Source organism: Myxine glutinosa, chromosome 5 (assembly GCF_964187855.1).
Source record: "Myxine glutinosa chromosome 5, kmMyxGlut1.1, whole genome shotgun sequence".
NCBI classification, from domain to species: Eukaryota; Metazoa; Chordata; class Myxini; order Myxiniformes; family Myxinidae; genus Myxine; species Myxine glutinosa.
Window position 1 is genome coordinate 13,580,981 of NC_136265.1, and position 23,794 is coordinate 13,604,774.

The 23,794-nt window shown below is 42.4% G+C and overlaps 1 protein-coding gene across 2 annotated transcripts; it reads right to left on the reverse strand.

The window, feature by feature from the left end:
- Window positions 1-4,068: 4,068 nt before the first annotated feature.
- Window positions 4,069-21,975, reverse strand: THUMPD1 (THUMP domain 1 NAT10 acetyltransferase adaptor). 2 transcript variants are annotated; one of them, XM_068117799.2, is made up of 6 exons: window positions 21,747-21,975; window positions 8,865-9,092; window positions 6,895-7,099; window positions 6,619-6,757; window positions 6,421-6,530; window positions 4,069-4,808 (listed from the first exon to the last, which is right to left on the reverse strand). In XM_068117799.2, the coding sequence occupies exons 1-6, from the start codon at window positions 21,747-21,749 to the stop codon at window positions 4,339-4,341; spliced, it is 1,155 nt and encodes a 384-aa protein (XP_067973900.1). In that variant the 5' UTR covers window positions 21,750-21,975; the 3' UTR covers window positions 4,069-4,338. The 2 variants fall into 2 exon arrangements, with proteins under 2 accessions (XP_067973900.1, XP_078633724.1); XM_078777598.1 differs by lacking the exon at window positions 21,747-21,975 and adding an exon at window positions 21,115-21,171.
- Between the last annotated feature and the right edge of the window lie 1,819 nt (window positions 21,976-23,794).

The window sequence follows — 23,794 nt, forward strand, 5'->3', positions numbered from 1 at the left end:
ACCAAGTCAGTCCATGGGTGGGCGGGAAAAAATTCTGCATTTTTTTTTTGGTTTTGGTTTCCTGAATCGAGGCTCGTGAAAGAGCTAACATTTACTTCACAAACAAATCGACCAGACAAACAAAATACACAAAAAGAGGGAGCGGAAGACAAGATAGGGAGAAAAGGGGAAGCACACAAACACAACATCCGAGAGCAGGGAGATGTGTGGAAGGGAGAGGGCCCGGGGGGAGGAGGCATGGGAAGGGGGGGTGGGGGGGGGAGGGAGAAGTATAAAGCACAAGGACACCAAGGACTTCCAGGACAGAAGTTGGTATTTCAAAAAGTGGAATTGGGGTGAAATTAGCGGGGGTAGAAAGGATCAAGGTTTTGGATGGGGGAAGATAAGAGATGGTGGTGAACAGCTGTTTTAAAGACTTGGAGGGTGGAGTGGGATTGAAGAGAGTGAGGGAGTTTGTTCCAGAGGCGGGAGAAAAGAGGAATGAAGGAGTGAAGGTGAGCAGAGAGTCTTGATTTTGGCAGTTTAACCAAAAGAGGGTTGCAGGCAGATCTTGTGCGACCTGTAGGAATATTTGCGGGACAGAGCCCAGAGAGAGCTGGGGGGGCAAGGCCAGAGAGGAGTCGGTAGAAGACGGAAAGACCACCAACCTGCCTGCGGTGAGTGAGTGAGAGGCCCTTGGAGTTAGCTTCATCGCGGGAGATTCCAATGATTCTGAATGCTTTGGTTTCAACAGCGCGAAGGCGAGCTAGGTGTGAGGCAGGAGCACCAGCCGAGAGGGGAGAGCAGTATTCCATTGAGCTGCGGATGAAAGCCTTGTATGTGGTGAGGAGCTCAGGTGTGCCAAGGAAGGACTTCGCACGACGGAGGATGCCCAGTCGGCGACTGGCTTTGGAGGCCAGATTTGAAATGTGCTTTTTCCAGGAAAGATCATGGCAGATAGTGAGACCCAAAAGCTCATGATGAGTGAGGAGGCAAGTCCACTACAACTGGACGAAGGCCTTGTTCAAGAACTACTATGGCTCACAGCAAGAGTGGCAAGGATGCTACATGCAGAGCAGGGTCAGTTTATGATTCCACCCAGCTATCACAACAGTGGAAACCCTACGCGAAATAGTGTAGGTGCTATGAAGACATCAGAAGAAAATGTTTCATACTTGATTTTCAAACACAAGTGATCAGCCTTTCCTTTTCAAACAGAAAGTCAACATTTGTTCTGAAGCAAAACGTATTTTCGAAGAATAATTGCCAAATGTTGCAGATGTTTTATTATTTTGAAAATGGTGAATTGAAATTGTTGTGCATTGGTAAAGGTGAAGTTTTGTTTGCAGAGATATTTATGATGCAAATGAAATGAACTGAATTATCAACATGAAAAGAGTCAACGAACAAAGAAATGTTTTATGATCAGATTCTTCCAGGATGACGGTGTATGCCTTAGGTATTGAAAATTGGATTACGAAATTTGTAATTTGAGTATTTTGCAATTGATGTTTAAATTAATTGTTTAATATAAACAAAAATAAAAAATTGAGGGATTGTGGAATTATAAAGGACATGTTTAGGCGAGTTATTGCCAACAGTTAAAATTGTATTAAAGACAGAATGTGCTTTCAAAGTGTGCAGTCTGAGCAAAGCAGTGAATATGGTACCAGGACGACAATCGGCTATCTGTAAAATAACCTTTGCCCTTTAGTGGAGAGGCCAAAGGGCAGAGTGTTGACTCAGCCCGGGTTTGAATGCATTCGTCAATTAGTGGGATTGAACAGGTCAAAGAAAATTGACCTGTAGCGGCTAGAACAATGGCTTCTTCTCCGGCTGTATGTGATAGTTATCCATGGTAAACTTCTTAGACGCTTCATGATGGAACCCAGATGGGCTCTGGCGCCAAGAAGACTGATCTGGCCAAGCTTTGTGGTGAACTCAAAATTCCAACTGAACAAGATCAAAGCAGCCGGGACTTATATAACAACAACACTCTGAGGCTTCAAGAGAGAATTCTTTCCACGGAACGACACGTCGTATTCTGTCTAACATTTAATCTGTTCAAAACAGAACGGAGATCCGTTGGATGTGTATTAATTAATGTACGATATGCTTAAAATGGTCGACCTTAAGTGTACATTTGTATATTGATTCAAGGTATACGTTGTTAGAGGTAACGTTCTGATATCTGTTGGTACCTTCTTGCTTTTGCCATTCGTTAGAGTTGAAGTTCCCATATTAGGTATATTTATACATAAATTATGGTCGAGATCCCTTATTCCGACCCAGTAATGGCGAAGGAACGAACAAAACGAAGAATGGTACATTCATTAGCGATTATTTTCAATAATATGCGATCAATTAGCGATTATTTTTTAGTATAATCGCTTTTCGCGTCTCCATAATAGAACCCGCTTTTCATGTCTCCATAATAGAACCCACTTTTCGCGTCTCCATAATAGAACCCGCTTTTCGCGTCTCCATAATAGAACCCGCTTTTCGCGTCTCCATAATAGAACCCGCTTTTGGCGTCTCCATAATAGAACCCGCTTTTGGCGTCTCCATAATAGAACCCGCTTTTGGCGTCTCCATAATAGAACCCGCTTTTGGCGTCTCCATAATAGAACCCGCTTTTGGCGTCTCCATAATAGAACCCGCTTTTGGCGTCTCCATAATAGAACCCGCTTTTGGCGTCTCCATAATAGAACCCGCTTTTGGCGTCTCCATAATAGAACCCGCTTTTCACGTCTCCATAATAGAACCCGCTTTTCGCGTCTCCATAATAGAACCCGCTTTTCGCGTCTCCATAATAGAACCCGCTTTTCGCGTCTCCATAATAGAACCCGCTTTTCGCGTCTCCATAATAGTACCCGCTTTTCGCGGCTCCATAATAGAACCCGCTTTTCGCGTCTCCATAATAGAACCCGCTTTTCACGTCTCCATAATAGAACCCGCTTTTCGCGTCTCCATAATAGAACCCACTTTTCACGTCTCCATAATAGTACCCGCTTTTCGCGTCTCCATAATAGAACCCACTTTTCGCGTCTCCATAATAGAACCCGCTTTTCGCGTCTCCATAAAGGAACCCGCTTTTCGCGTCTCCATAAAGGAACCCCCTTTTCACGTCTCCATAAAGGAACCCGCTTTTCGCGTCTCCATAAAGGAACCCGCTTTTCGCGTCTCCATAAAGAAACCCCCTTTTCGCGTCTCCATAACAGAACCCGCTTTTCGCGTCTCCATAACAGAACCCGCTTTTCGCGTCTCCATAACAGAACCCGCTTTTCGCGTCTCCATAACAGAACCCGCTTTTCGCGTCTCCATAACAGAACCCGCTTTTCGCGTCTCCATAACAGAACCCGCTTTTCGCGTCTCCATAACAGAACCCGCTTTTCGCGTCTCCATAACAGAACCCGCTTTTCGCGTCTCCATAACAGAACCCGCTTTTCGCGTCTCTATAACAGAACCCGCTTTTCGCGTCTCCATAACAGAACCCGCTTTTCGCGTCTCCATAACAGAACCCGCTTTTCGCGTCTCCATAACAGAACCCGCTTTTCGCGTCTCCATAACAGAATCCGCTTTTCGCGTCTCCATAACAGAACCCGCTTTTCGCGTCTCCATAACAGAACCCGCCTTTCGCGTCTCCATAATAGAACCCGCTTTTCGCGTCTCCATAATAGAACCCGCTTTTCGCGTCTCCAAAATAGAACCTGCTTTTCGCATCTCCATAAAAGAACCCACTTTTCGCATCTCCATAAAAGAACCCACTTTTCGCGTCTCCATAACAGAGCCCGCTTTTCGAGTCTCCATAATAGAGCTTTGAGTCTCCATAATAGAACCCACTTTTCGAGTCTCCAAAATATATGAATTAGGTGTCTCATCCCTACCTCAGCATCCCCATGAAGTCTTATAGCCTTTGGCACATCCTTGGCGAGGATATCTGCAACTACGCTCCCAGCAAAGAGGCAACCAGCAGCCACAGGCCACATATGAAAGAATAAAACCTAACTTCACTTGTGGTGCATAAGCTGACGTACAGAAAGTACAAAATATGTAAGCAACGTACAAAATATGCAATGACAAATAGTCTTTGATACACTTTTTTATTTAAAATCTACATTAAAGATGCAGAAAATATAATGAGAGAAACTTCAGCTCATTTAAATTCAACAACCACAATGTGACAAAACGCTGTACCGATATCGAGGTCACATAAACCCATGGGATAATAAGCTGAACTGATCAATGTGCAGGAATACTGGTTTTGGGTCATCCCATTAAATAAGGAATACACCAATGTGTTAAACTCCAGTTCACCTCATCAGCGCACAAACTTCACTTTACATGACACCTTGACCTCTACCCCTCGACTCCATATCCTTTCGTTACAACTTCATCCCCAGAGTCATCTTTCTTTACTCCTTCTCGACTCATCCTACCGGCATCGACCTCATCCTCCACGGCACTCGTTATGCTGCACTCGCCTTTCAACCTCTCTCCATCTTTCTCCGCTTGACCCCCCTCAATCTCTCCTTTCGGCAAAGTTGCACTCTCCCAGGCTGTTCCCAACACACAGTCGTCAGGATGACCTGATACGGGCACATTTTTCTCTTTTTCACGTTCACCACCACCACCTGCAGCCTCGGAATTCACCACTGGGATCTGGGCTGCACCCTCCCGAGCAACCTCTTGCAGGTTGTACTTGCGCAGACGGGAGTAATCTCGCACCACACTGAGGCAGCACACGTTCTTGATCACTTCCACAATGATTGTTAGATCAGGAGTGGAGAGGTTCACTTTGTTATTCGGGTTCATCTTCGTCACAATATCTGAAAATCAAAAGACACTTTTTATCAGGCCTTCTAAAAACTTTATAATCCAACCTCAATTGAACAATGTATTTACTTTGATGACAACATGATCACCAATCTGATTACTATCCTTTTCACAAATGATGCTATGTACAGTAAATCCTCCATATGTACAGTAAATCCTCTGTATTTGTGAGGTTTAAGTTTCTGGAAAACCACGCGAATACTGATACCTTCGTTTAAGGGAGAAAATGGGGTTAGGTTCCCGGGCCAGACCGAATACGCGGGGGGGGGGGGGGGTGGTGATAAATCCTTAAGAACAATGATTAAAATAAATAAACGACGGGCCAGTGTGTTTTTATCGATGTTTGACGACGATGACGATGATGATAACTGTCATAAAAGCGCTTTTCTTTTTCATGGCTGATTGGGCCACGCAGGGTAATTTCCTTTCGAGTTTGGACCTGAATCCACAAATTGAAAACCTTTTCCATTTCTCAACCATTTTGTCACACGCCGTTATAATAACTTTGGTTGTTAGTTATGGGAGTACTTACCACAACACTTTTCCTTTTTTGTATACCAAGTCGAGGCTCGTTTAGGAGCTAACACATAGAACATATAATAAATGGAGCGGGAGCCGAGAGGAGGACAGAGAGGGAAGCACAACAACAGTTGGGAACAGAGACATTAGGAGATCTGTGGAAGGGAGAGGGTTGGGGCAGGGTACACAGGATAAACAAGATGGACACTGCAGGGGATTTCAGGAAATAAATCAGAATTTGAAGGATGCTGGGTTTTGGGTGGATTAACGGTTTCACGATAGCTTTTTCATTTTTCTTGATGGACCGGACAGCAGACTCGTTCATACCAAAATGCCGACCACCACTGCGCTCTCACCTGCAGCCAGCCAACACATTCACTTTTTCACTTGACTTCCTCACTTTCTTCTGCCTCTTTCCAGCAGACTCACCTTATGTTTAGAGGTCATGAGTGGCTCATGACTAACGGCAATTACAAGTTCACGATGGCAAGTCGAGAGACGCCGCGACGCGCGACGTGCGACGTGCTTGTGGGTCGGGAACCAAATGGTACTGTAGGCCTACAGTGTACAGTATAAACATCGGCGCACCTTCCACGCATGTCTCCGGTGTTGGTGGACGAGTAGGTGGGAGGCGACGTGGTAGATGGGGTTTGGTGGCTCGCAAACTGGAGGTCGATGGGTTGCGATTTAGTAATCGGTATACATTTACCAATTTGCGAATATGTGGAACTCGTGAATACAGAGGGTTTTCTGTACAGATATAGATAGGAACAAATAATATGGAACTGATGTTAGCCAGGTGAAGGCCCCAGACTTCATATCATTCACTCATTTTGCCCCAAAATGATCACGGTGTGTACCCCGATTTAGAATAGGTACACCGTATCCCTGTGCATCATAAGAGGCGACCAAGGGTTGGTGTCAGGAAGGGCATCCGGCCATAAAAACATTGCCTCAAACAGGGAACCATGAGCTCATGGGGCCCGCAAGGCCAACCCCCGCTCTAGCGTGGAAAATGGCCTTAAAACGATCATTCATTCATTCATTCATTCATTTTGCCCCAAAACCTCAAATGTTAAAGAGTACCAGCCAGGATTTGGATGACATTGTCTCGTTTGAGGATCTGGTTATTGCGGGCCTTGAACACCACTTGAAAGGTGCTCTGTCGAGGGGCTCCAAAGTATGGCTCCAAGAACCTGTCGCAACAACCATGGTGCAAATAAAGTTCCACACACCCCAAAAAAATCCAACAAGACAATGGAACGATTATTTTGTCACTCTCACCGTTCCGCCAGTCGAGCTAGATCGGTAGCATAGGCCTTGCACGACGCTCCCACAGGAATCAGGCGTAGAATGTTTCGACCTCGTGCACGCCTTTTTTCTGCCACATCATTAAGAACCTCCCAGGCTAAGAGTGTCGGGTCTGAGGACACAAAGATAGTTATCAAACTTGCCACCGCTCCAGCAACCAACACATTTCTGGTGGTACGATGTCCTACGAATATCAAATAATGAGGCAAATCAAAGGATAAAATCAAGAAAGCAACAGTATCAACAAACCTATAGATTGTGTACGAATAAAGATCACGTTGTTTGATCCACTCTCCATGATCTTGAAACGTGGCGATGGTGCAGAACCCTCATTTGCTTTGCCCTCTTCTGGCTCTTTTCCCTTCAGTTTTTCAACCTCCTCTTTCACAGCCATCTCCATGTCATCCAATTTTTCACCCGCCCTTGGCGATTGAGCGAGAGCTGCTGGTTCTACCTGATAAATAAAAACAAGGGCGTAATAAAGTTTTGAAAATGCAGTTTAAACAAGTACAGATATAAAGTTTTAAACAAGTACAGATACAAAGTACACCACCCCCATGCCAAATAAATAAATAACATCCGCAGTGCGGCAAAATAACAGCAAATAGAATACCTAAACCACCACTGTGTCATCCAAATCTGTAACTTTAAAAAAATAATGAAGCCATTAATCGAAGCACCTTTAGCTCCCGGCAATAACACCATGCAGCACATAGAGACGATATTTGGAGGGAGAGGTGTACAATAATTGATTGATTAATTGCAAAATTAAAATAAATAAATAATAATCGTAAAATAATTTATTAATAAATTGGCTAATGGCATACCTCAACCACGAGTGTTTCATCTGAAGCTGTAACTTTTTGAAAATGAATTACACGTCATTAATCGAAAAATTAAACTATTAACTGATTGACTAATCAATAAACCAAAAATATCCTTTATAGCCACATCAATTGGTCACTGTCATGTCCAAATATCAGCTTTTTAGCTCAAAAGGTGCCTGAGATATTGCCCAGATGAGAAAGAAAATGGATAAGTGATTAGTAATGAAAAAATAATAATAATAATGGGAACATAATTAAACTATTAATCAATTGGCTAATAGAATACCTAAAGCACCACTGTGTCATCCAAATCTGTAACTTAAAAAAAAAAAAATGAAGCCATTAATCGAATAATTAAATAATTAATCGATTAATTGATTCATCTTTCAATCAAAAATACCCTTTACAGCCAAATCACTTTCTTTCTTTTTTTTTGGTCATTGTTTGGAAAAAGAAAAAGAAAAAAAAAAGAAGGAAATAACTAAGTACTTAATCGATAATAATCAAGTAACTAATCAATCAATTGATTTTAATCCAAAAACAAAAAATACCGTTTTTGCCAAAGCACTTGCTCACTATTGTGCCCAATTTCAGCTTCCGAGCTCAAAGGATGGCTGAGAGATCGCCCAGACAAACCGCCCAAAAAAAAAAAAAAAAAAAAACGAGTGAAAACTGAGTATTCCCTTTCAGCGTGCATCATTGCCGGGTCCCCTTCGGTGCCCGGCAATGACGTCATGCAGCGCCTGGCACGGGAATAGGAAAGGAGCGGTGCATAATACTGTGGTCCTTTTCCTTCACATTTATACAGATCGATCACACTGAATCGATTAATGTGAAGTACACACCCAAATCAAGCGAGTTCACTTTGTCCAATCGGTAGAAAGAAAGAAGATCGAATGGGGTGTCTAACAAATACGTTTTAGAAATCCCAGATCAAAGTCATAAATACACTTATAAAAGTGATTTGGCCCATCACGGTCATAACTGAATTCATGTGCCCCCACTTCCTGCAAGTGCAGGATTCGAAATTCGTTAAATAATGCAATGATCCGAATGCTAGAATATTAAAAAGCGATTTTTCACCAGTGAGAGTTTGGGCCAAAAACGATATAGAGCAGGATATCTCAAAAAGTTGTGGACGAGTTATGACAAAATTTGGTGGGTGAGTTGGGTAGGTGACAAGAACAAGCCAATTCGATTTAGGTTCAGCTCCGGATCCAGATCTGGCCTATCGATGGATACAAAACGTAAACTATTCAGCCTGGCAGAGGTGTGCGCTCCACCGAGTGCCGTTCTACTTACGATACTGTACACAATGCAATACAATGCCATCACCATAACCCACTTGCTATTAGCTTTAGAATTTTATCCACAGGCCATCATCCTTATTACCTCCTGGCCAAAAATATTTTCAGCATAGTCGGTGAGCACGTCGAAAGCCTCAACCGCGCATTTTTGTTCCATGTAATTGCACGTCACTAAAAATCCCTCCATTCCAACAGCCAGCGGTCCTCCTCGACGTGCACGCTTGGCCGCCCCGCTACTGCGATACCAGTTCTTGCTCCTCTTCTTCCCCCGGATCCCACCAGTCTCAGCTCTTCCATTGCTCGTCATTGGTTGCTGGAAAAGTAAAAGTGGATGCAGAAATGTCAACAGGGCCTGCACAGTATACACGGTGTACAGGACCAAACCAAAGAACAGACTTTCATATGAGCGCAATTAAAGGGAAAATAATTAAGAATCCATTTGCCTGATTATTCACCAATTATAAAATTACGTTTGTCCACCTCCAGAACGTTCACTCACGAGGTTTTCTTAGCCTCTGTCAATGACGCTAATCCAGAGGATATCTGCAATTAGGTCATACTCTATTTATTCACCCCCACTTCCAACAACAAATCCAAATACGACGTCAGAAGTCCTTCAATAAGCTTCCACGATGACGTCAGTGCATCTGCCATATAATCACACGAGTGAGGTACCCGTGCTATGCACAGGTGAGAGCCCGAATGTGAACAATGCGGATACGCCAAATGCCAAACCATGAAACAATAAATTCCACATTCCTATGCCACCTACTCGGCATGGACAGTCGGTTCGTGAATGCCTCGGGCAAAAAAAAGAAATGACGAATGCCAAATGATGAACCAATACATTCCACATTTCTGTGCTACCTTCAGTTGAACGTCTGGCATGGACAACCTATTCGTAAATGAATGGCAGAATTGCAAATGCCGAATCCACAAATCTAATGGGTGGAGACTCATCATTTCCTCATTCTCCTTTAAGCTCAATCTCTATATTTTCATTCCAATCACAAATTAATACGATACCATTAATATAACAAAATACAATGTTGCACTCGTAAAGTAAACAAATTTAAATGCTGGTCTAACGTTATAACCGATACAGACAAATCTGCCAGCGAGCAAGGGCGGCTATGTAACACTTCGTATGAATCGAAAATCAAAATCATAATTGGATTGAAGAATTCATGAAACCTCTCAACAACCTTAGGACATGTGCTGGGACCTCAAAAGGTTCCACAGAAGGTTTGGCAGGGCTAGCCCCAAAACTGAGGGAGTGGTTTGGGGATGGACAGATGCTCGGTCAGACACTCCTGCTTTATAATATAGGTGCTCGTATGTCAGATTGCCAGGCGAGAGACGTACAGCCTGAGTTGGGTTTTTAACGCGTGTCCAACTTGGGTGTACATTGTTGAAAGTGACGACTCGGTTAGTCCAACATTTTATAATCTCAATAATAAAATTTGTTGGTATCACCTGTGATGTGTAGCATATAGCGCCACCCGGTGGTGGTGGCAGAGGGTATTACAAGTCACTGTGGAGGCTACACACAGTTGCTAACATCAAGAGAATAAAACAGTGGTAGGATTGCAAGGACCCGTGGTGTGAGGGAGTGAAGCGACCGAGGAGGAGAGGGCTTGGTAGGGGGTTGTTCCCCCTCTGATGGAAGGGATTTTTTTTTAATTTGTACATTCCTAGACACTTATGCAAATTTAAAGCAAATAATCATGTTTTCCTGATTAATTTACACCCGAAGGCCGATAGAAGCCTCGTCACAACATGAATATCTATCCAAAGGTTTGACGAGACATTATTATGTGAAAGCGGTATTTTTCACTATTATTGGGAAATAAAATCGGTAGGCTGTTCAAGTATACAAAAAGCGGTGGAGTTAGCAACTATGTTGTACACATGGCATAGCCCAAGGACTTAACTTTACAGGAGAGAGGGCGTACAGTATTACTATCCCATAGGGAGCGGGTGTTCCATACGAGTACCAGCCTGGGATTCCCTGCCTCTTGCACCGAAGCACATCAGGTCCATCGATCAGCTTTTATTGCAACGCGGCATTATACTTAATTAATCAAATAATTAATATACAAAAGCCACTAAAGGATGGGTGAATAGCTCGCCTATCCTTATCCTCATCCATACTATAATTCATGGAACGGTGCGTGTTTGTCACGCTACACCTCCTACAGTTCTGGGCCAATTACATCCAGACTCGCTACATACGATCAGCAAGACCCAGATTAGTGTACAAGGTTGTTTTTATCTTTGCAGATGGTGTTGGGGGGAGGGGAGTAGAAGGACGATGCAAATTCTCCATGTAAATGTGCATCGTGTAGTTATGTAAATATGCATCGTGTAGCGCCGCTCCAGGTGGGAGAGTACTTACTACAAGTCCCCACACTACACTGCAGTATTCCTGTCCCCACATTTTCCAGTGCAGTGAGGTGTTTTGAATTACGCAGTGAGAGGTATTTTGGATTACACGTTTGGATTAGGATAATAGCATAACTCCCCTGGCCACTCCCATAGCGATGTTCACTGTTTATAAACAAACCCACCATATCCACGCATGCGCAGCAACCTGGTTGGCAAAAGCGCAGTGTTTTCGTTTTGCACAATGGCGTCGCTCGACACACATGTGATCGTTTCGGAGTATTTTAATAGTCTTGACACTGTTGCAAAATCTCGGTACAAATCGAAGTTGAGTTATAGGAATGGTGAGGATCTTCCGGATCCATTTGCATTGAAAGGATGGCAAAACAATCCATCTTGCTGGCCAGATTTGAACTACGGCGACGTGTACACGTACTTGATCGACACACCAGGTATCTACACAAGGAAGTCACTGAAGGCATTCAGGTCACTAGGCATACAATTTTTTTTTAAGTGGTCATGTGAAGCCACTGTGGTATCATGCGATTGGGAATGATGTACCCTTCTGCTTTATCAAAGGCAAAGTCATACCATCACAGCGTCTCAACAACAAACCTCATGAGGCCTGGGTGTGTGTGGGGAAGAAGGAAGAACTGCCACTGCCACTACAACTGCCACTTTAAAACTGCTGGCAGTGATGACCGGTTTACTCGCACCCACTTTTGATACAACCCCACTTTCATTGGACATGCTATGACACAACCCCCTTGGATACAACCCCGATACACACACACAAACCCCCCCCCCACCCCCCCACACACAACCCCCCCCCCCCCCCACACACAACCCCCCCCCCCCCCACACACAACCCCCCCCCCCACACACAACCCCCCCCCCCCCACACACAACCCCCCCCCCCCCCCCCACACACACACACACACACACACACACACACACACACACACACACACACACACACACACACACATCCACACATGTCAATCCATGCACTGATTGCAGAAAAAGCCATTTTAAAAAGAAAATTAACCTGAAATTGCAGACAGAATTATTTATTTTATCTGAGAAGCCAAAACGAGGTTTCTTCTTCTTTAGTTTCTCAGAACTTTGTGTGAAATGCGATCTAGTTTTAAAAAAGTCAGAATTTGACCAAATCTGTTTCATTCGTTTGTTAATATACCTCACCTATTGACAAATCTTCAATTGGAATTTCTTTTCAGGTTGAAATGACCGCGGGAGATCGCGTTATCGTGATCACGTCCTGGAAGGACAAAATAGTGCGTTTCTTCTTCTTTCAACAATAAAGACATAGCTTCGAGACCTTACATGGAAAGTGGCTCTGGAATTCTATAGAAACTTATTCCCGAGTTCTTTTCAAATCTATTTGTGCAATTAACAACAGCATCTCACAGGCATTGTCCTTGAAATGGTGTCACATCAATGATCGTAAAACTTCACCACTTAGAGACGGCCAGCATGGTTGGCGTTTTGCCAACCAAAACAAAGAGCGCGGTCACGTGATCGGGTACGTGACGTCACGGTAAACATCGCTATAGGAGTATAGGGAGTGGGTGCTTCTAATCTGTATAAACAAGTAATAAAATCTTTCTTTTTTTCTAAATTCAAAAGGATGTAGGGTTGATGTGGCAAAAATATGTGCACAACAAATCAAGGAGGTGTATTGTGTAATTTTCAGCCACAATTATTACTCAAAGAAAGATGCAGTGATAGTTTCACATAATAATCTCTTGTGACCATCCCTACCTTGGTTACATTCTTTTTGACATATCAACCCTACATTCTTTTACATTTTGAAAAAAAACCACTGGTTTTTATTACTTGTTTCCGTTAGGTTTTCACCCGTGTCCGTCTGTGAGCAGGATATCTCAAAAAGGGTGTGGAAGGATTCGGACAAAACTTGGTGGACAGGTTGCATGTGTGACAAGGAAGAATTTATTAAATTTTGGTGAAGATCCGAATTATTACCCGACAGCATATCCGAAAAAGAAGACGGATTAATATCTGACAACTATTTCTGTAATAAATCAAGACTGAACATAGTATATCATAAGCACGTTGTTCTGTCCTGTTGAAACCATGCGTCTGAGAACACTAAATTTCTACAACAATTCAGGAATGAGAAAGTTCTGCGACATATCCAGGTACGTTCAGAGTTTTGCTGTCACAGCCACTTGATTCTCTTCTAATATACAACATTTGCAGTTTTCCCATTTGAGGCTAGGATGAAGAGGTTCTTTGGATTTCCAATTTTTACATTCTCCATGTGGTAAATACTGCACTGGAATTTTTTATTTTTTTTTTACATTCTCTGTGTGGTAAATACTGCACTGGTATTTTTTATTTTTTTTTACATTATCCATGTGGTAAATACTGTACTGGTAATTTTTTTTTACATTATCCGTGTGGTAAATACTGCACTGGTATTTTTACATTCTCCGTGTGGTAAATACTGCACAGGTTTTTTTTTTGTTTGTTTTTTTTTTTTACATTCTCCGTGTGGTAAACATTATACTAGTATTTTACATTCTCCGTGTGGTAAATACTGCACAGGTATTGTTTTTTTTTTGTTTTTTTGTTTTTTTACATTATCCGTGTGGTAAATACTGTACTGGTATTTTTACATTCTCCGTGTGGTAAACATTATACGAGTATTTTACATTCTCCGTGTGGTAAATGCTGTACTGGTATTTTTTACATCCATGTTATAAATACTGTACTGGTAATTTTTACATTCTCCGTGAGGTAAATGCTGTACTGGTATTTTTTTTTTTTTTTTTTTTTACATTATCCGTGTGGTAAATACTGTACTGGTATTTTTACATTCTCCGTGTGGTAAACATTATACTAGTATTTTACATTCTCCGTGTGGTAAATGCTGTACTGGTATTTTTTACATCCTACGTGTGGTAAATACTGCACTGGTAATTTTTACATTCTCCGTGAGGTAAATGCTGTACTGGTATATATATATATTTTTACATTCTCAGTGTGGTAAATACTGTACTGGTGTCATCTTAGAAGTGGAATTAAATGCGTTTTTTTTTTTTTTTTCCATATACAATGTCAAGGCTCGTGTAAGAGCTAACACTTAAAACACAAAAACATAAATAGACACATAAAACATAATAAACGGAGCGGGGGACAAGAGGGGGAGAGAGAGGGAAGCACACAAGCAACAGTAGAGAACAGGGACATCGGTAGATCTGTGGAAGGGGGAGGACTGGGGGAGGAGGGGTACACGGTATAAAGCAAATGAACACTACTAGGAATTTCAGGAAAGAAGTCAGAATTTGAAAAAGGTGGATTTGTGGTGTATTAACGGTGGTAGAAAAGATCAAGGTGGATGCGGGAAGATAAGAGAGGGTGGTGAATAGCTGCTTTAAATAGTATCCTGTATTCTCACAAAAGATTTCATAGGAAGGAAGAGAATAAATTTGAATTGGAAATTCTGGGAAAATTAAAATTAAAAGACCCTGTATTGGAGACAATACAAGATACACCACCAGAATACACAATACACCACCCTATGACCATAATACTCGGGAATCAAAAACTGTCATCAGTTCGTTAGATGCGTTACCAAGCGACCAAGAGGAAGAGGAGAGTACAGCTTTGTGCTCAAGTCTTTGTTTTCCAGGTCGTCTTAGAGTTGGCATCCTGTCACGGTCGCCATCTTGTTAAGGATATTTTCCTACAGTAGTATGTAATAGATGAACCAAAAATTCAATGCCATAAACTTGTCAGAAGAGAGTCACAAATTTTAATTCCCGAGGAGGACAACACTTTGTCTACAAGGAAATACACAGCAAGAAACAATAACCTTTATCAAACCATATCACAATTCACAAATTACATTTCAAGATTCACAGAAAGTCCCAAGTGAAATCCTGGTACAGTAGGGATGCACAAAGAAAACATCATAAGGATACAGTAGCATGCACAGTATACAGTCAACATCACAGAAGGTCCCAAGTGAAATCCTGGTACAGTAGAGATGCACAAAGAAATGTTATACCAAACACCAGCATGCATCGAATACAGTTAACATACAAGTGTAAACATACGGAATCAACCAGCCAAGTAAAACATCCTAAGTACAGCATTACAAACCTCGTGAAACCTAAAGTACAACATTACAACATCTTACAACTCCGGTGCTAATCCTGCTAACTGGACATCAGCTCTGATTCTTATACAATTTCAAGTGGGAGGAGCAAGTGGAGGGGAGAGGAGCGAAGAGAGGGGAGGAGAGCAATAGGATTGGTTGGGCAAAGTTTGGGTGGGAGGGAGCAAGGATCGGGGATACAATGTGATTGGTCGAGTGAAATCTTGGGATGGGAGTGCCCCCCGCTGGGATCAGATCTGCATTTACAAATCCTTTAATGAGAAGAATGTGCTGCTCCAGACTCTTCGGCACCAAGACACTATCAATCATAACGTTGCGTAAACGTTGCAGTGACATTTTATAATGCCATTGCAGGGACATTTATGATTTCATATTTAGAAAATATACAATAAGAAAGTCCTTATTTAATCAAAAGGTCACTCAGTAGCTATGACGATCACATCCTTTTCCAATCTGCAAACTCATCTTTTCCTCATAAGTAAGAGGTATGAACCCATACCAGAGAGCCAGAGAGAGAGAGCTAGCCTACATGGATTTTCTATAGGATTTTTATATTTTAGACTAACCTTCATCAAATACTAATAAGCTATTTGATTCAGTGTTTAATTATCGTTCTTTGAAAGATTCCACTGAGAACGCTGACAATTCCATAAAACTATTTATTAAATAAACTACAAGTGAAAAAGAAAAAGCGTGCGCTGAGCTTATCTTGACAACGGTCAGCGAAGAGCGATTCATCCACCCCCATTGTTCGACTCTGCAAAATAATTACCAAGTATTTGCATTCGTACTAAGTCGATTATTCACAGTCACAAAGAAAGCTTGTTTACCGAGCGCATTGGTAAGCAAGCCTCGATAAACCAGAAAATTACTTCAGAGAGCCTGGTTCGACATTGTGGCATCAGTTGTATTATTTAATTATTTACCAAGAAAACAATTAGTTTTCTCCAATTTGCTTATATAATTCAATAAGACATACTCGATCCAACATTACATTATTTCCAAAAACCCTATTTGTAATAATATTACCCTCAGTCATTCATGACAATATGTGGCCCACCATTGCCTCCACTAAGAATTTTTACTTTTCTCGAGCAACGATGCCGGAGATAACTTGAGGATTAGGATAACAGTGCCGGAGATAACTTGCCAACTGTAGGAAATCCCAAATTCTGCATGGAATGACATGGAATGCAGAACTAATTTTGTCAGTGTCGGAGATAACTTGCCAACTGTAGTAAATCCCAAATTTTGCATGGAAACCACAAAAAAAACTTGCAGACAAGGAAAGCAGGTTTGTGGCTCATAGAAATTACTTGCTTCATAAATTTACACTTCCACACCTGTAAGGAGGAGTGGGATTGGAGGGTGTGTGGGAGGATAACCACAAGGGATAACCACCCCGCCAATCCCACCCCCCCCCCCCCCCTCCCAGGACCCCCCGCCCTTGGTCCAAACACAGGAGAAAAGAGGAATGAAAGAGTAATGGTGGTGAATAAGAGAGGGTGGTGAATAGCTGCTTTAAAGCCCTGTAAGGAAGAGTGGGATTGGAGGGTGTGTGGGAGGATAACTCCAAGGGATAACCACCCTGCCGACCCCCCCCCCCCCCCCCACCCCACCCAGGACCCCCCCTCCCTTGGTCCAAACACGGGAGAAAAGAGGAATGAAAGAGTAAAGGTGAACAGAGAGTCTTGATTTTGGCAGGAACTGTTTTTTGCTTCATATACGTAAACTGGGTTATTTCTATTTTTGTGAACCATTGAGGCAGCAGTCTGTTGCCTATACACCACCTAAATAAAGCGACATGACAGAAGAATGTGCTGCACACTTGGAATGAGATCGCTCATCGGGTGGGTACTCTGCAAGTATAATACAATAATAACATGAGTTTCCTTACAAGGAACTTCAACACATTAGTAGGCCATTAGGCCAGTGAAAGCCTGCCCATGATTGGCCCATATTATTACCAACTTATGGTTGGAGATATGTGGAGATAATGAAGAGATGGAAAACATACTTTGAGAAACTTCTAAATGAGAAGAACCCAATAATTCAGAGAGTAGAATCTGTTGCAAACCAAGGGATAACAAGAACCATCCAGAAGGAGGAGGTAGGGAGAGCATTAGAATGAATGAATGAATGATCGTTTTAAAGGCCATTTTCCCCACTAGAGCGGGGGTTAGCCTTGCGGGCCCCATGACAATCATGGTTCCCTGTTTGAGGCAATGTTTTTATGGCCGGATGCCCTTCCTGACGCCAACCCTTGGTCGCCTCCTACGATGCGCAGGGATACGGTGTACCTATTCTAAACCGGGGTACACACCGGGAGAGCGGGGTACATAGGGAGAGCATTAGCAAGAATGAAAAATGGTAAGGCAGTTGGGCCAGATGGTATCCCTGTTGAAGTGTTAAAGGTGTTGGGTAAAGAGGGTGTTGACTTCTTGCTGCAGCTGTTCCGGAACATTTATTAAGAAGAAATGCCGAATGAGTGGAGAGAAAGTATATTGGCCCCGATTTACAAGCAGAAAGGAGATGTGCAAGCGTGCAACAACTCCAGAGGCATCAAGCTGATGTCGCACACAATGAATATCTGGGAAATAAATGAAAAAAGACTGACAGAGGAAGTGATGGTCAGAGAAGAGCTATTTCGATTATGTCAGGCAGGAGCACTGTGGACACGATTTTTGCCCTTAGACAGATGGTTGAAAAGTGTAAAGGACAGAAGGATCTGCATTTGGTCTTTTTGATTTGGAAAAGGCTTACAATAGGGTGCCATGGCAAAAGCTGTGGAACTGTTTGAGAGAGAGATCCTTGCCAGAGAAGAATGCAAAGCTGGTCCAGAATATGTACAATAGGTGTGCTACATAGGTGAGGATCAGTGTTGGAGTGACGGATAGTTTCAAGATGGAAGGCGGTGTACATCAAGGCTCTGCATTGAGCCCATTTCTGTTTGTTATTATGATGGATGTTCTGACAGCTGATGTGAGAACACAGGCACCATGAAGCATGCCGTTTGCGGATACATTGTATTGTGTGCGGAAAGCAAGGGAGAGATCAAATTGAAATTGGAAGCTTGAGGATTAGTCGGTCAAAGACAGTATACGAGATGTCCAGTGAGTAGTGACAATGTATAGGGGAGACCGAGAGGTGATGCAAAGGGAAAATATCAAGGAGGTGAAGTTCAAGTACCTGGGGTCAGTAGTACAGAAGGATGGTGAGTTAGATGGGGAGATGGGTGTCAGACTAGAGGCAGGAATGAGTGACAGGAAGAAGGTTTCAGGAGTGATTTGTGATAGAAAGATGCCGATGAGACTGATTGGAAAAGTGGACAGAACGGTAGTGAGGCTGGTGTTGTTGTATTGCGCGGAGACATGGCCGATAAGAAGGTTGGAGCAAAGATTTGATGTGACCGAGATTAGGATGCTGAGATGGTTGTGTGGTGTAAAGTGAGAAGACCATGTGAGGAACGAATTCAACAGATGAACTGTGAAGGTGGTTGAAGCATCTAAGAAGGTCGAGATGGTATGGGCATGTGATGAGAAGGAATGAGGAGTGTGTGTCTAAGGATGATTACAATTATACCACCTGGAAAGAGACGGCGGGGCAGACCGATTATGCCACCTGGAAAGAGACAATTGGGCAGACCAAAAAGGAGATGGAGGATTGAGTGGAAGCAAACATGAAGGAGAACGATGTGGATAAAGACTGAGCATATGATCGACCCAGAAACCAAAAGAAGAGAAAAGAAGAAAGAAAGAAGAAGAAATAGAAGAAAAAAAGAAAGAAGGAAGAAAGAGAAGAAAAAAGAAGAAAGAAAGAGAAGAAAAAGAAAGAAGAAGAAGAAGGAAGAAAGAGAAGAAAAAGAAGGAAGAAAGGAAAAAACAAAGAAGAAGAAGGAAGAAAAAAATAGAATAAGGAATAAAGGGAAAAAAAGGAAGAAAGTTAAAAGAAGGAAGAAAAAAAAGAAGAAGGAATAAAGAAAGTAAAAAAGAGGAAGAAGAAGGCAGAAAAAGATAAAAAGAAGAAGGAAGAAAAAGATAAAAAGAAGAAGGCAGAAAAAGATAAAAAGAAGAAGGCAGAAAAAGATAAAAAGAAGAAGGAAGAAAAAGATAAAAAGAAGAAGAAAGAAAAAGATAAAAAGAAGAGGGAAGAAAAAGACAAAAAAGAAATAGAAGGAAGAAAGAAAAGCGACTAAGAAGAAAAAAAAAAAAAAAGAACCAGAAGGAATAACAAAAGAAGCAGAAGTAAAGAAGGAAGGAAGTAATGGAGTAATAAGAATAAGAAAGAGTAGAGAAGAGGACAATCACCAATTTATGGTTGTCTGTCCATAATTTATTGTTTTTAAATTTAAATGTTGATGAAAGCAAAGAAGCAACATGGTGACGGACAATTTTATGCTGAAGTCTTTGGTACGATTCGGCAGGTATACCAAGCGCCAATCTCTCAGACACAGTGACAGAGCGGACTTTGTCATCTAACCATTGGGCCACCGAGTTCGATACAATTTTGATTTACTGTAAAGCCAGAATAACCAACTATTACTTATAGCCGGCGAAGCCGGTGTTGTGAATAAACGCGTACGTATTATGTTGAAAACCAGATTATGCTGGATCCCTTGGCATGAGAATTCCGAAGCTGTGACGCACCAAATCGCTCAATGGAGGCCGCCATCGACCGGATGCGGAAGTATGCATAAAAAATTTTGAGAAAAAGTTCAATAGGAGTTTGTTTCACCCGTCTTTCTTTGATTCACAATCCTATGCACCTCTAATTTGTAATTAAAATACTTTAAGACCAACCTCGTTCCCCGGGCCCGCACGGGCCCTGGTTATCTTCAATGAAAATCGTCACCAAACACTGGAACCAATGAGATTCGAGCATTCGAAAAAATATTTCTAAAACCAAATCACTCAATGGAGGCCGCCATCGACCGGATGCGGAAGTATGCATTAAAAAATTGAGAAAACGTTCAATAAGAGTTTGTTTCACCCGTCTTTGTTTGATTCACATTCTGATGCACCTCTAATGTGTAATTAAAATACATTAAGACCAACCTCGTTCCCCGGGCCCGCACGGGCCCTGGTTATCTTCAACGAAAATCGTCACCAAACACCAGAACCAATGAGATTCGAGCATTCGAAAAAATATTTCTAAAACCAAATCACTCAATGGAGGCCGCCATCGACCGGATGCGGAAGTATGCATAAAAAAAATTGAGAAAAAGTTCAATAGGAGTTTGCTTCACCCGTCTTTGTTTGATTCACAATCTTATGCACCTCTAATTTATAATTAAAATACGTTAAGACCAACCTCGTTATCTTCAACGAAAATCGTCACCAAACACCGGAACCAATGAGATTCGAGCATTCGAAAAAATATTTATAAAACCAAATCGCTCCATGGAGGCCGCCATCGACCGGATGCGGAAGTATGCATAAAAAAATTGAGAAAAAGTTCAATAGGAGTTTGTTTCACCCGTCTTTGTTTGATTCACAATCTGATGCACCTCTAATTTATAATTAAAATACTTTAAGACCAACCTCGGTCCGCACGGGCCTGGTTATCTTCAATGAAAATCGTCACCAAACACCGGAACCAATGAGATTCGAGCATTCCAAAAAATTTTTATAAAACCAAATCACCCCATGGAGGCCGCCATCGACCGGATGCGGAAGTTTGCATAAAAAAATTGAGAAACGTTCAATAAGAGTTTGTTTCACCCGTCTTTGTTTGATTCACAATCTGATGCACCTCTAATGTGCAATTAAAATACATTAAGACCAACCTCGTTCCCCGGGCCCGCACGGGCCCTGGTTTATCTTCAACGAAAATCTTCACCAAACACCGGAACCAATGAGATTCGAGCATTTCAAAAAATATTTCAAAAAAGCTTATGACCGGTACCGCGTTTCGGAGGCTGAAAACGGCGTCAAATATTCTAAAATTGATGAAGAATTATTTTTTAGAAATCTCGCGGCCGTAGGGGATAGTTTTTCACGGCCAGAAATATCCGAAGTCGAGACGGAATTCACCGAATTAATCAAGAAGGAAGTTTTATAAATTTTAATCTCATCCAGAATGTAAATGGTGTCATTTTGAACTAGGTACGGTACCTACTACACCTACCTACTACCAACTACCTAACCAACTGATGCCATCGTGATGGGTAAAATAGTGGCAAGAGGCTTTGGCTTCGCCGGCTCATTGCGGCTTTGCAGTCGGGTACTAGTAATTATATATAACCGATGTGCTCACGTTAATAATAAAGCGGCGGTACAGTGGGAGCTCGGGCTTAACACCACCAGCGGGAAGCAAAAAATAAAAACTTCACAACATCAAACCGTCACATGCGTGAAGCCTCAACAAAAGGATCATGAAATTGCGCTCAGAGCCGCCGAATTGAAACCCTACCCTCACCATTCGCCGAGGATCAAGATCAAGCGGCGTCGTCCTCCTCCTCCTCCTCCTCCTCACGTAGTAGTAGTACGATTAACAACTTGTGTATTCCTAAAATGCAATTAGTAAAATAATTGAAGCATATATCGAAAACAGTTTGCGCTATATATTCCATTTCCCTTCGTTTAACATTATTTTCAGAGGAATATTACAACTCTCGAACAGGAAGAAAGAAAACAGCGTTCTCAGTTTTTACACCGCCACAAAAGCTACAGATATTTATACTTATAGTGGTGGTTAAGAAGGCAAGCCTTCCAGCTTACTCTTTTGCATTGTATTTTGGTTTACCATCTCAATCTTCATTTCTTAATTTTTAGGCCAAAATCGATCACGGACGTTAATGATTGGCTGCAAGGGAATACCGCCATATTGGTAAACCACACAAGTGCTCATGGCATGTTGATTGGCTGCAGCCGAATACCACCATATTACTAAACCATATAAGTGCTCATGGCATGTTGATTGGCTGCAGCCGAATACCACCATATTGGTAAACCACACAAGTGCTCATGGCATGTTGATTGGCTGCAGCCGAATACCACCATATTGGTAAACCACACAAGTGCTCATGGCATGTTGATTGGCTGCAGCCGAATACCACCATATTGGTAAACCACACAAGTGCTCATAGGAAGTTGATTGACTGCAGCCGAATACCACCATATTGGTAAACCACACAAGGCCTCACGGGATGTTGATTGGCTGCAAAGGAATACCGCCATATTGGAAAACCACACAAGTGCTCATGGCATGTCCATTGGCTGCAGCCGAATACCGCCATATTGGAAAACCACACAAGTGCTCATGGCATGTCCATTGGCTGCAGCCGAATACCGCCATATTGGTAAACCATACAAATGCTCATGGCAGGTTGATTGGCTGCAGCCGAATACCACCATCTATCTATAATTCCAGTAATCTCTGTGTGTATGTTTGTATGTTTGTATGTTTGTATGTTTGTATGTTTGTATGTCTGTGACCGCTGTTTCTCGACAACCACGGGTCCGATATACTTGAAACTTGCCAGGTATATTGCTGGGGACCCGAGGATGTGCCTTTTCAAGGTTTCATATTAATCGGACAAGTAGTTACCGAGCTATGTCCAAAAAACGATTCAACCAATCAGAGAGCAGCGAGCTATCACGTGTGCCGAACGTGGCGAACAGACTCTGCCTCGGACGGCACATTTGAGAGCGTATTCATTTATTTCACGTTGGAAAACTATGTTGCCGTTAAACTATGTTTTAAAACTAATTAAAACTAATTTGCGATTCATCGTATTCATCGCTTCACATTTGCGACAGTGAAGACTTCACTTTCGGCAGCCAATCACAGAACGCGTTGTTGCGAGCCCGAGAGCCTGCGCCATTACGGTTCGTAATTCGATTTCTTCCGGAGAAAATAATAATTTCTCGATTTCTTATGCGCATTATTTCTCCCAATTCAGTCAGAGCGAAGGGCGGAAGCGAAGAGCGTTGTTTTTTTTGTTTACGGGCGTACGGGCGTACGGGCGTACGGGCGGGGTAGAGCGTACGGGTAGCGTTTTTTTTTTTTTTTGGCAAGGAACGGGCACCCACGTACGGGCATGCCCTAGTCTATCTATAATTCCACTAATCTCTGTGTGTATGTTTGTTTGTATGTTTGTCTGTGACCGCTGTTTCTCGACAACTACCGGTCCGATATACTTGAAACTTGCCAGGTATATTGCTGGGGACCCGAGGATGTGCCTTTTCAAGGTTTTAAAATAATCGCAGAAGTAGTTACCGAGCTATGTCCAAAAAACGATTCAACCAATCAGAGAGCAGCGAGCTATCACGTGTGCCGAACGTGGCGAACAGACTCTGCCTCGGATGGCACATTTGAGAGCGTATTCATTTATTTCCCGTCGGCAAACTATGTTGCCGTTAAACTATGTTTTAAAACTAATTAAAACTAATTTGCGATTCATCGTAACTGCGATTTGCGACCTTCCGGACAGTCAAATGAGGACGTCACTTCCGGACTTACGT